The sequence below is a fragment of the Aotus nancymaae genome, unplaced genomic scaffold (assembly GCF_030222135.1).
Source record: "Aotus nancymaae isolate 86718 unplaced genomic scaffold, 86718_ANA_hifiasm-v0.15.2.pri h1tg000108l, whole genome shotgun sequence".
NCBI lineage: Eukaryota > Metazoa > Chordata > Mammalia > Primates > Aotidae > Aotus > Aotus nancymaae.
In genome coordinates, this window is record NW_026988523.1 from 24,114,635 (window position 1) to 24,130,658 (window position 16,024).

General features: G+C 32.9%; 1 protein-coding gene across 7 annotated transcripts in view; it reads right to left on the minus strand.

The window, feature by feature from the left end:
* Positions 1-5,748: 5,748 nt before the first annotated feature.
* The window catches only part of UCHL5 (ubiquitin C-terminal hydrolase L5), a 50,116-nt gene continuing 39,840 nt past the window's right edge, over positions 5,749-16,024 (minus strand). For 2 of the 7 annotated variants that reach the window (XM_021668128.2, XM_012444554.3), the window contains exons 9-11: positions 15,591-15,701; positions 12,609-12,707; positions 5,749-7,925 (exon numbers count right to left, since the gene is read on the minus strand). In XM_021668128.2, coding sequence (XP_021523803.1) covers positions 7,881-7,925; positions 12,609-12,707; positions 15,591-15,701 — 255 coding nt within the window. In that variant the 3' untranslated portion in view covers positions 5,749-7,880. Of the gene's footprint in view, positions 7,926-11,809; positions 11,961-12,608; positions 12,708-15,590; positions 15,705-16,024 lie in introns of those variants that run through there. The other 5 variants (XM_012444553.3, XM_064370914.1, XR_002478099.2 and 2 more) reach the window with 4 other exon arrangements.

A 16,024-nucleotide genomic window follows, 5' to 3' on the forward strand; every position in this document is an offset into this window, starting at 1 on the left:
CAAAATAGCTAAGGAAATATGACCAAACTTTCCCTAAACTTCAAATGTGTTTTTTAAAAAGTTTTATAAGCCTAATTTCTTAAGTTTAGACTCAATCACAGGAGAAAAAGAGAGGTTCAGAAAAGACAGAGTCTAATACAATGAAGCTTTAATAGACTAATATTTGTTTTAAGGTTTAGTTGTATAAACAGATGTGAAAGCCACCTGTTTGCTCGATAAGTGCTATTTAAAAATTATAACAAAGGAAAGGACAAAGTGCATTTCAGCAGATAACAGAATATAAGCCAAGACCACACAATAGTTAATAGAATAGCAGGACTAGTATCCCAGGTCACCTAAGTCCAAGTTCAGTTGTCTGTTCTCCAACTTACTAGAATATGGGGTTACTATTTTATAATTAAAGAGTATACACAAACTGCACTGTCTTATCTGTGAAGTTATGTTTACCAACCTCGATAAAATGGGCAAGAACGTACAGTTCTTAGAATGGCCATAGAGGCTAGAGTAAGCAAGTTACTCATGAAAGTGTAATGAGGGTACTTAAGGTAGCACACCATTGTTTTAGATTACAAACATTAATTCAAGTAAATTTCTGCCTGAAATCTGAAGGAGTGACTGCATCATCCAAGGTGTTCACTGTATAAGCAATGGAGCCATTCCAATAACAATTCTGAGTGCCCTAAGAGAAAAACTGTTCCCATTGTGCCAAGGGTGCAGAGCATTCCAAATATGTAAGTTAGGTATAGACTATTTCAGGCATAAGATATTAGGAAAGGTCATATTGACATTATTAGAATAGAAATACTGATTCCTCATACACTGATATTACATAGGTTACAGGAAATAGTCCCCTGATCTAGAGACAGTCTGAAAAATTAGGTTAAGCAGTCTCTCCAGATATCACTAAAAGGCCAGATTGGAAAAAAATTAAAATCAAATAAATTTAAACTTAAATTACATTTGAAAACACTTATTGACATGAGAAAGGAAGCAGAGAAATGCCAACCAGAAAAGTGATAATTATGAAGTTTAAAATTTTGTCATTGTGTCTCTAGCAGCAGAAGCATGAAGTAACATTTTGATCAAGGAGGTGTGTAATGTACCAGGCAGATTTAGTTGGTGTCTAATATGGAGAACCATGTCACAGGCTATCATAGCAAGTATCTCTACACAACAATAATTTCCTTTGGAACAGTTCTATAGTCAATCAACCTTCTGGTCTTAATTTGGTTTCCTTGGTAAGTTTACCTACCATGGACAGAATGTATCAATAGGCTGATAGAAACGTCTGGTCTGCTGGCAGTTATAATTGTAAAGTAAATTATTAGATTTTTTTCAGGTGTACATTAGTCTCCTGCAAGTTTTATTAAGTTGGCTTAACTACCCAAAGTCCTTATCATCTTCAATGAGTGTACTCAAATCATAAACTGAAAGGGCAGGTCTTGGACCTTGGTAACCTCACTTGGAGACACAGCCTGGGAGGCCCAACCTGGAACCCTTGTTAGCCTCTAATCAAAATCGTTATAATTACTAGCCCTCAGGGAGCCACTGGAGCTCAGAGCTCATAGTTACCACTTACTCTATGCATTCCTTAATAATTCAGCAAAGGTCATCAATATCTCCTACAAAGCTTCTAATAAATCCAGAGATAGTTTTCTCACATAAACATCTCCATTGTACAATTCTGTCCATAATAAAACTTTTACCTCTAAGAATCATTTTTTTTTTTTTTTTTTTGAGACGGAGTCTCGCTCTTGTTACCCAGGCTTGAGTGCAATGGCGGGATCTCGGCTCACCGCAACCTCCGCCTCCTGGGTTCAGGCAATTCTCCTGCCTCAGCCTCCTGAGTAGCTGAAGAATCATTTTTATAAGAAGAATGGTGGAAGTATATAAAGGAGGTGTGCAGGTGAGCATTACGAGAAATTACTATAAAGAAGAAAGGAGAGCCGGGTGCTGTGGCTGACGCCTGTAATCCCAGCACTTTGGGTGGCCAAGGTGGGCAGATCACTTGAGACCAGGAGTTCCAGACCAGCCTGGCCAATACGGTGAGTCTCTGTCTCTACTGAAAATACAAAAATTAGCCATTGTGGTGCGCACCTGTAATCCCAGTTACTCAGGAGGCTGAGGCAGGAGAATCGCTTGAACTTCGGAGGCAGAGGTTGCAGTGAGCCGAGATTGTGCCACTGCACTCTGCCCACCTGGCAACAGAGTGAGACTGTCTCAAAAAAAAAAAAGGAAGGAAGGATGAAGGATGGAAGTGGGGTGGGGGAGGAAGGAATGAAGGGAGGGAGGGAGGGAGGGAAGAAGTGAAAGAGAGAAGTACAAGCAGGAGTTCAAGTTTGAATCCTAGGTCTACTACTTACTAGCTGTATGAACTTGGGCAAGTTACTTATACATTCATTTTCCTTAAAAATAAATCACAGACATCCTTCAGTGTTAATACATAGACATTCATATTCTTTTCAATGACTGCATAATATTCCAGTACACCATAACTAACTTACTCATTGTTTTTTGCTGTGTTTTAGTGTCCCTCATCTGAAAAATGGTTATAACGTGACTTATTTCATATCTGTGAAGGTTAGAGTTAATGTGTAAAAGTACTTAGGACGATGCTCGACCTGTTGTGAATAGTTTTCCATTTTATTCCTAATAACTTTTTCTAATTGATTGCACTTTCACATCTTGCTACTGAAATTGTTGAAGTCCTAAAACCAAATTTTTAAATTCAGAAAATAAAGCAAAATGCCTACTGATTATGAAGACAGTATTTCCATAAATATAAAAATAACCAATAAGGTTCTACTTGTCAAATTTTAATGTGCATAAATGTAATTCAATCAGCTGGGCATCTTGTTTAAAATGCAGATTCTGATTCCAATGGTCTGGGGCAGGACTTCAGATTCTGCATTTCTAACAAGTTCTCAGGTTATGCTCATTGCTGCTGGTCTGCAGATCACCCATTGAGGACCCAGAATACAGATGGCGTGATTCAAAGGGAAAAAATATATAGATGGAAAAAATATATAGATATTATTTGTAAAATGAAGTTAATACTTACCTCATAAGATTGGTGTGAAGATAACATGAAACATATCTAAAATGTTAGGATATCCATCAATGGGGAACACTATAATCATATTTTATTGCTTTATTGCAGGATTGCACAATAAATATATTAGTCATATGAGCATAAAATATATAATATACAGAGGAGCTCTCTGTGTATTAGACACTAATTTGTCTAATGTTTGTAATACACATATTGCATATTACGTATAGCAAAGTTTTATTTGTTGGCTTGCTATCTCTTAGTTTTATGGTATCTGTCACCTTACAGAAATTTTTAATGTTTATACAGTCAAGAATTTCTCTTCTGGGTTCTTTTATGTTTTATTTCATGCTTAGGAAGCTTTTCTCTATCCCCAAATAATAAAATATTCTCCCAAATTTATATTATTTTTTAAATTTTCAAGTAATTTCATTGTTTTTGTTCATTTTGTTTTGTTCTGAGATAGGGTGTCACTGTCTCACCCAGGATGGAGTGCAGTGGCCAATCACAACTCACTGCATTCTCGGACTCCTGGGCTCAAGGCACCTCCCAGCCTCAACTGTTTGGGTAGCTGGGACTACAGGTACGTACCACACACCACTCCATACCCAGCTAATTTTTTTTTTTTTTTTGGGACAGGGTCTTGCCATGTTGCTCACACTATGCTTGAACTTCTGGGATTAACAGATCCTCCTGCCTCAGCCTCCCAAAGTGCTGGGATTACAGGCATAAGCCACCACACTCAGCCTGTTTTAGTCTTAACGGTCATGATGGGGGTCTGGGGAGAGATCAAAATGTTTTTAAAAAATATACCTACATGAGACTTTCCCCACTGGTTTTATGGTTTATTCAATATTATATTATCATTGCTACAAGAAAGGGTCAGGTCAAGCATATTATGTAAAATATAAGATAATCTAAAATGTACATAGACCAGTAGTCCTAGCCTTTTCCATATATAACTTTTAATCAACCTATTTTCATACTGACAATCCATATCAATATTCAAAAACCAATTAACCATCAAACATAATTGCAAATTAATATTCTGAATTATTGCACATTGATTCTGCCTATAGGCAATCCACTTGTACAGTGCTAGTTCAGTACTAGAGAAAAAAATTCTCTTCATTTAGGTCTTTACTTGAAGCTCATCTCATTAATGGGATCTTCCATGACCATCTTATCAAACCTCAGCTTCTCCCACCCCTTTTCCCTACTCTACCATTCATACTACTATTTGAAAAGTTATATACTTATGTGTCTCATCATGAGAGCAGAGGCTTTATCCTGTTATGCTATCCTCTAGCATCTAGAACAACACAGATGTAGGTTGAATAAATCACTGAATAGTTTTCAAAAGGTTAATGTAATCAAGTCAAAAACAAAAAGTGTCCAGTATGCTAAAAATGGTGAATCTTTACCCTGTCAGTCATTGGATTTAGGCCAGTTAACAATGTACTAAAGTACAAACTAAATAACGTGCATGTTTGACTGATCTAGGAATTCACACTACTCTAAAAAATGAAACATCACTCTAAAAATATAACTATCCAGTTTGCCTATTTTAGGCATTTAGACATAGAAGGTTTAACTTTTCTGCATTCCAGGTCACAGCCATCGGGTGTTACTGCAGGCTCCTCATTCCTGGAACACAACTACTGCAACATGTCTAACATCAATAGTTTCAACAGTGGACTCCTTGACAGTTGCAAAGGTGAGCAGTTACCTAGATATACCACTACTGTATGTTTGCATGGGAGTCATTTCCGGAGACTCAAACTCGAAACCACTCCTCCAAACCTTCCAATGATTTTGTAAGAAACTAGGTAGTTTCAAAATTCCCAATATAAATCTGCATTCCTCTTCAAATAGTTAGAGTAGTTTGTTTCCTGAAAACTTGTATATCAAGTTTAAAAACAATATAAACTACATAAAATGATTTCAGACTATGGGGAGGGCAAGCAAGATTAACACACAAAAACATGTGTATACATGAGGAAAAAAGATCACTAAATACACCAAAATGTTAATGTGCTCATTCCTGTTGGTATAACTATGGTAATTTAAATTTTATTTTTGCTTATGTTTTCTTTAAATGTTTTTTTCAGAATACATTAAAAGCCTTTTTTGTAAAATAAAAGAAACAAAGCCTCCTACAGGAAAAAAAAATCTAAATATATCTCGAAATGTTAATATTATAGGCAACTAGGAGGATTAACTGAAAGTATTAATCTGCATGTAACACCCATAATATAAACAAAAATATGTACCATTGCCCAAACTAGGGGAGCAAGTCCCCATGGTTGTGATTCCTGAGCAAATATTTGTCTATTCTAGTGGCACAGTCGAGCTGACTGCTGTTAGAGAAAGGGCAGCTATCTCGGGAACTAAACATATAAGGTGAGAGTAGCCAATGCCGCAGATGTTGCCAAGCTTTTTGTTGACAATAGCAGAAGTACATCCCTTAGAATTGGCTATTTTGAAAGGCATAAAATAGAATGGAAGTGCCTTCACCTACCCAATAATTAAATAAAATTTTAGAAAAGAAAGAGCAAGACTTTCTATAAAATATTCACTAACAAAAGTTTTGACATTAGATTCATCTATTTCTGGGTTGCTCTTTATTCTTCCATTTTCTCTACCCACTAGCTTCCTGACTTAGTTTCAAACCAGCAATATATAGCACCCAGACAAACACAAGACATACCTTTTTATTCACAGACAGAGTAATCATGAAGTATCACAAGGCATTTGCAATCATCAAAGAAGATGCAGACAAAATAAGCCATTCTTAAGCTATGGAAATTCCTATCAAGGAATTTTATTAGACTAATAAGAAAAAATCCTTATACCTATTAATATAGTTTTACAAAACAATTTTCAAATGTCATTTGATACTACTTTTGTTAACATTTTCAATGACAATTTTGATGAGCTCTAATTTTGGATCTTTTATGGTTACTGCTTTCTGTGACCTAAGAAACCTTTGGCTAATCCCCCAAGTCACAAAAATATTCACATGTGTTTTCAGTTAGAAAGCTTCATAATTTTAAAACATTACATTAGGTCTATGATTCATCTCAAAGTCATTTTTGTGAGGTAGGGGCTCACTGTTCATTTTTTTCTATGTGAATATTCAGCTATTCTGTTCTGGCTCCTTTTGTTGAAAAGACTTTCCTTCCCTGTTAAATTGTTTTGCCACCTTTGTCAAAGTCAAGTGATCATATACATGTTGATCTGTTTTCAGGCTCTCTCTTCTATTCCACTGATTTATTTGTCAATCCTAGTGCTAGTATCACACCATATTGATTACTAAATACAACTTACCACAATAATCCTCACATTGCTTTACAAAATTTAAGCCTCAATAGGAAAGGATATATAAATTAAGCTGAAATACATGTATGGGATCAAGATGAGCCTTTCTTAAAAATCCATTTTTTTAAATTATATCATGGCTTTGAAAACACTCCATAATTATTACTGTTTCAAGAGCAAAACATATTTACCCACAAATAATGAGAAACTACATATTTTTCATTACCTCCAACTGAAATTATGTATGAAAAATACTTCATTAATTTTTCTATCAATTTCCCATCAAGTTTTTCTTCATTAATTCTAAGTTATTTAATACCACAATTACTAAGCTTAAAAACAATCCTTAAAAATTCATGTGTTGAAATTGGAAGATGGGTACACATTCTCCCTAACAAAATAAGTTATGTTAAATTTATTTTAAAATAAATAATAAAATGGTAAAAAGTCATGTATCAACCTCAGAAATATTCTTGATAAAGAAAAAAGTAGATCACTTCCTTTAAAATAAAAGTTTTATAAAGTTTTTTTTAAAGTCTGACTTGGAAAGGAAGATTAAAAGCAAGAATATTATACAAAGCAACTCCCAAAAACAATAAAAAATCAATTGTGAGAAATTGTATATGGCTCTTGGAAACTGCAGCCTGTACGAATTTACTCAAATTGGCATAGAAAGATCCCCCATCACCACTACCATCTTTTTAAAAAAGCAGATAGCATGAACTGTCAAACCTCCAATTTTTTATATACAGCTTAACAGCTTGAAAAAATATTCCACTGAGAGTAACAGCAACACTCTTTAAGATTTACAATTTCTTCTTAACCTGAAATTCTGCTTTGAAGCATAATACTCAGACCTTCCTGAAACAATTCTCTAATACATAAACAAATAACCCCAAACACTTGAAGAAATTTTACTAAAATAAAATTGAGATGTTTATTACTTTTCTACTGACAGTAATGAAAAAATCACTGGAAATTATACTTTGTCCTTTTTAGTTGATTTACATTAAAATCATACTTTTTCAAATAACTGGTATAGCAGATAAAATTCAGTTTTAAAATCCTCAAAACACTTAGATATCAAAGATAGAAATACTGATTTTTTTTTCCATTAATGATGAGAATAAGAGACCCAGTTTAATCAAGATACGACAATTACAAATTTTAAGTATTTAAATTACAGATAAGGATTATCATTTGTGCATTTTCTAGCTTCATTAAGGTAGTTATATACCCAGAAAACAAACAGTTCTCAGATTCAATGTCAAATAATGGAATTTGGGCAAGCACTCTTAATATCACTTTCATTTAGTATGCACTACATGCACATGATGCAGGCAGGGACGAAGTTTATGAATTCATGCATTAAAGACAAGACAGACAGGCACTATTACCAAACGTGCACTGAGCCAATTAGGTTGTTGCTCAAAGTTCTTTATACATAATGATTTCCACGAAAATAAGTGCAGAAGCAGAAATGTGTACATATCCCAAAACATCCTCTTCATTTGGTTTCCTGAGCTTTCTTTGCATTCTGTTTTTCTTTTGCCTAAAAATAAAAATAGCACATTACAAAATTTTACAAGTCAGTTTTAGACTATATTAAAATAAAATGTGCCTAAGAGGGCATTCTCAAGCTGAAAGGCTTGAAGTACATTGTTTATAAGACTTCTAAAGCATTATATTTCATAACTTGAGACTTGTAACAAACTTTTCCTGGACAATTATATAGTTATTCTTTGCCCTAAGAAAGGATCATGTTTGGTTTGTAATTCTTTCCTATCTGAAGGTGAAATGAATTATTATAATTGTAATAATTTAAAAATACATAATTACTCATTCCATAAAGTCAAACTCATTCATGAATATTCCAAAACAATATGTATACACATATTTGCCCATTTCCTATTCACATGAGTATAAGAAAAACCTTACATTAGTTTCTGTATATGTGAATAAATGAGTTTAACATAACCACTTAAGTGAACTTAATGTAATGTCACTAAAGGATTATGTATCCCTGGTGTCAATGAACTTTTTATGACCTAAAAAAAAGAGTTTTCATACACTAGTTCAACAGATCTTCATTACAATTACATAGCTTGAACACAGTAATTCTGTTTTATTCTTTAGCAAATAAAGAAGCCACAGTTTATAGATGTTATCAAGCTTGACCAAAGTCCCACAGCTAGTATACAGTAAATCCTCAATACAGGTCAAAGACACATGTTTTATGATATTGCTTCTCAATGTACATACCAATGACCTAGGGACCCTGTTAAAATGCAGACTGATTTAGTAAAATGCCTGAGGTTCTGTATTTCTAGCAAACTCTCAGATGATGCCACTTCTGCTGGTGTTCAGAAGACATTTCTAAAAGCAAGATTTTAGAGTACTACAATACAATATTCTTTCCACTGTGCCACTTCAGAAGAGTCAATAAATTAGACTTCTACATTACACAACTTTTTCTTAAACTACCTTAAATAAAAAATAGAGCAATTAGGACAATTACAATCTCTTTTTGTAATGTATTAGGTAGTATAATTATTTTTTAATAGTATGAAACTGAGTGTTGTGCCTTAGAATAAGAGCAAATAGTCTGCGTGCCATATTAAAAATAATAAAATTAATTGCCAACATGAACGTCTTCAGTTAACAAGCATTATTTGTAATTTGATATGTGCATTGTATCTCAAAGTTTTCTTTCCTCAAAAAATAAAAATCCAATTAGGTTTTAGGTACAATTTAAAATAAGGTATGTGCTTCTTTCCTTATTGATCTCTGAGTATACTTAACAGAGTGTTTAATAGGATTAACAAGAAATGAATTTACTCGTTTTTTATATAAACTTTACGACATAATTAAATGAGCAAACACATATAAGGAAGAGTGTCCATACATTATTAAAATTAAAAATAATTATCACCATTAATTGAGCACTAATTTATATACTTTACAGATATGATCTCATTTAATTATCAAGAATGTGAAGTAGATATGATTCCCAGTTTACAGATTAGAAGGAGGTTATAAGCAAGTATAGAAGTGCCTAAAAGCACCAGCTAACAAGTAACATATATAAGATTTAAATTCAAAGCCTGTAGTTTGTTCTGCTTTTGTTAAAAAATTTAAAAAAAAAAACTATCACATTTATAAATAGCATGGAAAAAATACATACTGTTAAAAATACTTTCCTTCTATACAGTGTACCAATGAGACATTAAAAAGTACTGACTCAAATCAGATAATTCTGTATTAATAGATATTAATGTAGATATTGTTGTGATAAGCTTTAGTTATTCTTCTACCTTACTGCTATTAATAAATAGAAAAAGATCTGAAGCTTACTTATTACCAACTGAATCATAAAGTCACAGTAAAATGTGGACAAAATTCAATATTGTGAAGTTGCTTTGAATTCTCCCATAGCAATGGAATATATGATTTTACATCATGGTAGCTTATTGGTAGTTAAAAACTTAAGATAGACAATGATTTATAATCACATACAAATGTGGAGAAAAAAATGTTTAATCATAAATATGCCTGAATAAATAGAAGTCTCACAAATGTAATCTTAAACTAGATAATTTTATATTTTAAGAAAGAGATTCAGTACACAATACAAGAAGTTTATAACCATATATTTTTAGATTACCTCCTAAGCAGTTTTTTAATGTAATGTATATTCAATGAATTCATCAGTTAAAAAGTCTCATATAACAAAAACATTTATTAGTCCTAACCAAGTTCATTATAGCCATATGCCCAAGGGAGAATCACCCTTTATTTATCATTCTTCAAATAAAAAGATTTTAGCTGAAATACTTTTATGCCTTTATAGATTGTAGGCAACTGCTGCAGCTACTAAAAAGTCTGATCCTGGAGAGTCTTGGCATATAGTAGCACCACTGCATGGTGCAGCCACATCTTTTCTGTTTTTTCCTTCTATCCCTTCTCACACCTTGTTCTTTTGTCCTAGTTTCCCTGAAAACAAAACATAATAAAAATCTACCATTCCAACTTATCTATTTCTGAATTCTACAGGTAATTTTTCTTAGAAGTATTACTATTAAGTAATTAACTATCACTGGTAAAGATTTTATACAATGATAAAATCTAATCAATCTATTCTAACAGTTTTTCAACATGCTTTATAAAGTTTGCATTTACCTGCAGAAAATGATATTTTAATATGGCATCATATCATTTTTTTCCAAAATAAGATGAACAAAAATATATTCTTGCAAAGGAAGCTAATGTATTACCACAGATTAAGCATTTAATTCCAACCACATATTTAAAATTTTATGGGTGTGAAATTTTAAGTGGCTATAAAGCTATTTAGGAGCTACCCTGTGCTTGCTGGGAATCTCTGACTTTGATAAGTGCTCTTGGCACTTATCAAAATAATACTATTTAGCACAGTATCATAATTGTTTATTCCTTTCCAAATCATGAGTTACTTAAGAGAAAATAATATGTCTCAGTTATGTATACATCCCTAGACCTTAACAGAGTGCCTTGAATATCCTTGCAGCTAGATAAATGTTTGATGAATAATTAAAAACATTTCAACAATACCAATTAAATGAGTGTGAATGCCTTCAGTACCTTAGAGAATAACAGTTATTGCATGCATACGAGAAATAAATCCATCTCAATATTACTTCTGGAATATTAATAAAAGAACAGCTTAGAGAAATAACCAACTAGAAAATCAAGAGAACTACTTTCCTTAAGAAAATGAAGGCAAACACAACAAGAGTTGGTGTTCCACTAACATCAGGTATTCATTTACTGCCACCTTGTGTCCAAAATAATGTGAACTAAGGAATAATGGTTCTAATGTTAAGCTGATAAGCTGTTGTTCTCTATGCTCAAATTAAAAATCAAATAACAGTGGTCCTTCTACTTACTAATTTGCACACGAAAAATTATGTTTACAGACCAATTTTAATGCAAAATTTATACATTTAAAATTTGTCTAAGGGTCCCTAATAACATTTATCTAACTTAATATCTGATGTATCATATGATTTAGCACATTACATAGTTAATATTTATAATAGAGAAATATTTGATAGTGTTAAGAACATCATATCTAGGTATTTTTGTTAACCAAGCAATTTTGAGAACCACAGGATCCTGTATTAATCTAAAACTTTGATAATGATTTTCCATCTTGGAATACACCCTGAGATACATGAACAGAAAAACCTATAGTGGAAAAGAGATTTAGCAGTCTTCTGCAACAACTGTTACATTTAATGCTAAAAGTTGGGTCACATTGTTTCAATCAACAAGGTATATGCACAAAAAACTTATTAGCTCACATCTCATATTATTTAGAATTTGTAACATGAAACAGGTTGGTTGAAATGTAGCTTTGCTTTGTAAATTTTAAAATTAATAAGAAAAATATACCTACCATGTATTCTTGTCTTTAAGTTAATGGTCCAAAATTTTATTTGCCTAGTAGTGTCTTCTCAAAGTGTTTCTCAAAATGTGGTACACAGACCAGTTGCATTAGAATCACTTGGGGAACTTATTAAAGAATCCTTCCCCTATATCAGAATATCTGGGGAGGGGCCAGGTAACATGTATTTTAAAGAATATCCACTGATGTTCACTTTCAGAAACACTGATTTACAGTATGAACTTAAAAACAATTGAACTGCATTTCATTTATTCAACAAATATTTTATTGTTACTTATATTATGAAAAAAATCATAAAAATCAGAATTTTTCACTAACTTACGCTAGTTTTCCCTCAGTGGAAAGGATACTAGACTAGAAATAAGAAAACCTATTTCCTAGTACAACGTATTTTTTTTTTAAAACTCAACAATGTCCATTCTAGTTCTAAATTCTGTTATATCAACTCAAATGTTTGCTAAACTAGGAAAATATTATTTCAATTATTAGCATTAAAAATCTGTTTTGCTTAAAGAAAGAATAGTGTTTTAAATTTAATTTAATACAGCATAACCTGAGGTCTTGACACTAAGAATCTGGAAGGCTAAAGCAGTGGGGTAATTCTTTATTTTTTGTTTTACAGTCTCAGTTGAACTAATTCTTACAGAATATAAAATAAGAGGCAAAAGTACAAGAATAAAAATTTTAAAAGCTTCCAAAAATTGTATCTCTACTCATGTAAAAAAAAATACATTTTATGCTTTTGGAGTATCTAAACCTAATTTAAGTATCTACCAATAAAATACTTACCTTTTCTACTAGTGGTATTAACTGCTGGTGTTCTGCTAAAGTCTTTAACAATTCCATAATGAAAGGCAGATAATTATGCTTCCTTCTGATATTCTCAATCTGAAAATAAAACAAACATCAATCCACACTAACTACATTTCTGTTAATTTTGGCATTTTATTCTTTGCATCCAATTCAAAATAGAAACGGTATAAAATATACATTCTCATAAGAAAATGATTTTAGAAATAATGAGATTCCACTTCCACTGAGAATAAAGATTAACAATAAATCATGTGGAGGGAGTTTCTTGGGCATGGCTTCCTGCCCTTGACTTAGCAAATAATAGAGGCCTTCAAAAGTCCAATCTAAGATTACTTACGAAAATGTCATTTATAAAAACAACTAAAGATCTACATGCTAAATTAACACTTGCTACTTCACCTGTGCAAATAATCAGGCAAAGTCTAATGAGACCAGCTTTATTTTGTGGTCAAGCACAATCTTTCCTTCAGATTGTTTTTAATCGAAAGGGGGTATACTGCAGGAAAAAATCTAAACTTCAGTGGAAAACTATGCACTGTCTAGAGAACGTCCTCTCAAGTTACGAGATTCTAGGCTTTCACTGTCACTGAACTATTATATTCTGTCTGGTTTAATTGATTACCCTTCTTCCATGGAAAACTTCCATCTCTTATAAATTCATTTCAACATTTCTTTACTTCATATAAATTTGGGCTTCTCTGACTTCTCTAACTGGAGTTCCTTCAGTTAATTAATTAAATTAAAGCTTAACATGTTTGTTTTATAGCTGTATGAGAATCATTTTATCTTTTTTTAAACAAAGCATTCCCAAACAATAAAGCAGGAAACTTTATGGAAATTATGGAAACTTAGTTTGTGTTTTCTTTCAGGCAGATATTAAAAGTTAGCTAACTATATAATAACTCTGCATAAGTATATATAAAGATGGGTAATTTACTTTTTAAAATATCAAGTGAATGGAAAATAATCGGTAAAGCTATTATTTCTTCCTTCCCTGTCTCCACGAGGTTGGCCCTCCCTTTTTCCTGTCTGGAATACTCTAGAGCCTGCCTGCCCATACCACTTCCACCTGAAGAAATCCTACTAATTTAAGGCCCATTTATTTCATTTAACAATAATCTGTTGTCTGTTAAGTATGATGCAAAGCACTATACTGACATTGTGGTGAGAAACAAAAGGATAGTTCCTGCCTTACACTGAGGTTCAAATGAGAAACAATCCTTTAACTATCATAACACACATGACAAATGACATAAATGTTCCACATCCAAAGTAACACAAAATCCAGTTTCCCCCACTCTTGGCTTTTCTGAAAAAAAGGGTTATTGGACAGATTGCAAGTGAAAGAGAAGACATTATTAAATATAACCACCTTTATATTTGACTCTGAATTACATAAATGCTTGACATGACTAAATAAAATTAAATCAGAATTTTTAACTCTAAGAAATCTAACAGCAAAATCAACAGGAAAAAGTTTTAAGTGAATTTAAAATATAGTTATTTGATTATATATCCAAAATAGGATATATCCTAAGGAATAAGACAAACTTAAGAAAAAACTTTTCACTTGTTATTATACTATTGGTACTACTATTCTGGACTTTTTTACATACACACATATACATATATACACACATACATTATATACATACTACATGTATATGGCATAAAACAAATAATTACATCAATTCTGTTAAGAACCCAAGATTTTCAGCTTAACAGAAGAAATGGAAATTCTTAACTTCCTTATGCACAAAGTCCTTGAATCCTAAATTTCAGTATTAATATGAATACATGATGTATTTGCTCTTCAAAAATAAAATATGAAACAAAAATGTATTTGTAGCTCTAAAAAGGCCTAGAAACAATGATTAATCAGCAGCACTGAGCACCCTGAGTGCTCAGATAGTGGTGTCTAAATACCACTTTTCAACAAGGGGTTTCTTTACAAAATGGCTGATTCCAAGTTTAAGCAAGAAATGTACAAGAAAAGTCTAAGCCAGGCATGGTAGCTCATATCTGTAGTCCCAGACCTTTGAGAGGCCAAGACAAACAGATCACTTGAGGTCAGGTGTTTGAAATCAGCCTTGACAACATGACGAAACCCCATCTCTACTAAAAATACAAAAATTAGCCAGGCGTGGAGGCAGGTGCCTGTAATCCCAGCTACTTGGGAGGCTGAGGCAGGCGAATTGCTTTAACCCAGGAGGTGGAGGTTGCAGTGAGCCAAGATTGCCTCACTGCATTCCAACTTGAGCAACAAAGCAAAACTCCATCTAAAAAAAGAAAGAAAAGAAAAGAAAGCTATCAGAAACTAAGGGGGTTATGTTGAAAACGCTTAGGAGACAGCCTGAAGTGGCTCCTAATGGCCAAAGATAGGATAATTTAAGCATCAATAAGAATAATAATGGCTGGGCACAGTGGCTCATGCCTCCAAACACTTTGGGAGGCCAAGGTGGATGGATCACATGAGGTCAGGAGTTCAAGACCATTTGGCCAACATGGCAAAACCCTATCTCTACTAAAAATACAAAAATTAGCCTAGCCAGGTATAGTGGCGCACGCCTGTAATCCCAGCTACTTGGGAGGCTGAGGCAGGAGAATTGCTTGAACCTGGGAGGTGGAGGTTGCAGTGAGCCAAGATTGCACCACTGCACTCCAGCCTTGGTGACAGAGCAAGACTCCATCAAAAAAAAAAAGAAAGAAGAAAAAAAGAATAACAACAGTGAACTGAAAAATAAAATAGGTTAAAATTCTGTTCCTAATAATATTTTACAAAAATAAAACTGAAAGACATCTCACTACTTATCTTTGTAGGGTATCGGAGAATCAATATAATATTTTGAAATCTGGTCAATGATAGGAGGGAAAGCCAAAAGACATTCAGTATACCTTCATCTCAAAATATACTGCTCTACATTAAAACATTAAAGGAACATATTTTTAAAAACATACCTTGTATCTTTTTAATTTCTGTACTTCTTCTTCAATAAGCATCTGATTTTTGGCAACTTCTGACTGAATAGCACTTAACATACTATTGCCCTGATCTGTATCCATGGGTTCCTCCTTAGGGGAAGGAAAAGAAATAGCACACCCTAATAACTGAGGCTTACGTTCAGAATATTTTAAAATGATAAATATAGTGCAATTATTTTCAAATTTCTACTCTTCATATTGATAACAGCATGCCAGCCTAACAGCAGCATTAAAGGATAAAAGCCCCAAAATAGTTCCTTCCATATTTCTATGTTCCAATACATATGAATTTTCACCTAAAACAACCTACACTGTAATATACTCTATTGCCATAATCTCCTAACACACTATAAAATAAATTTTCTTAAAAATACTCAAGAAAATGTGATTGAAGGATTGTAAAATAAACT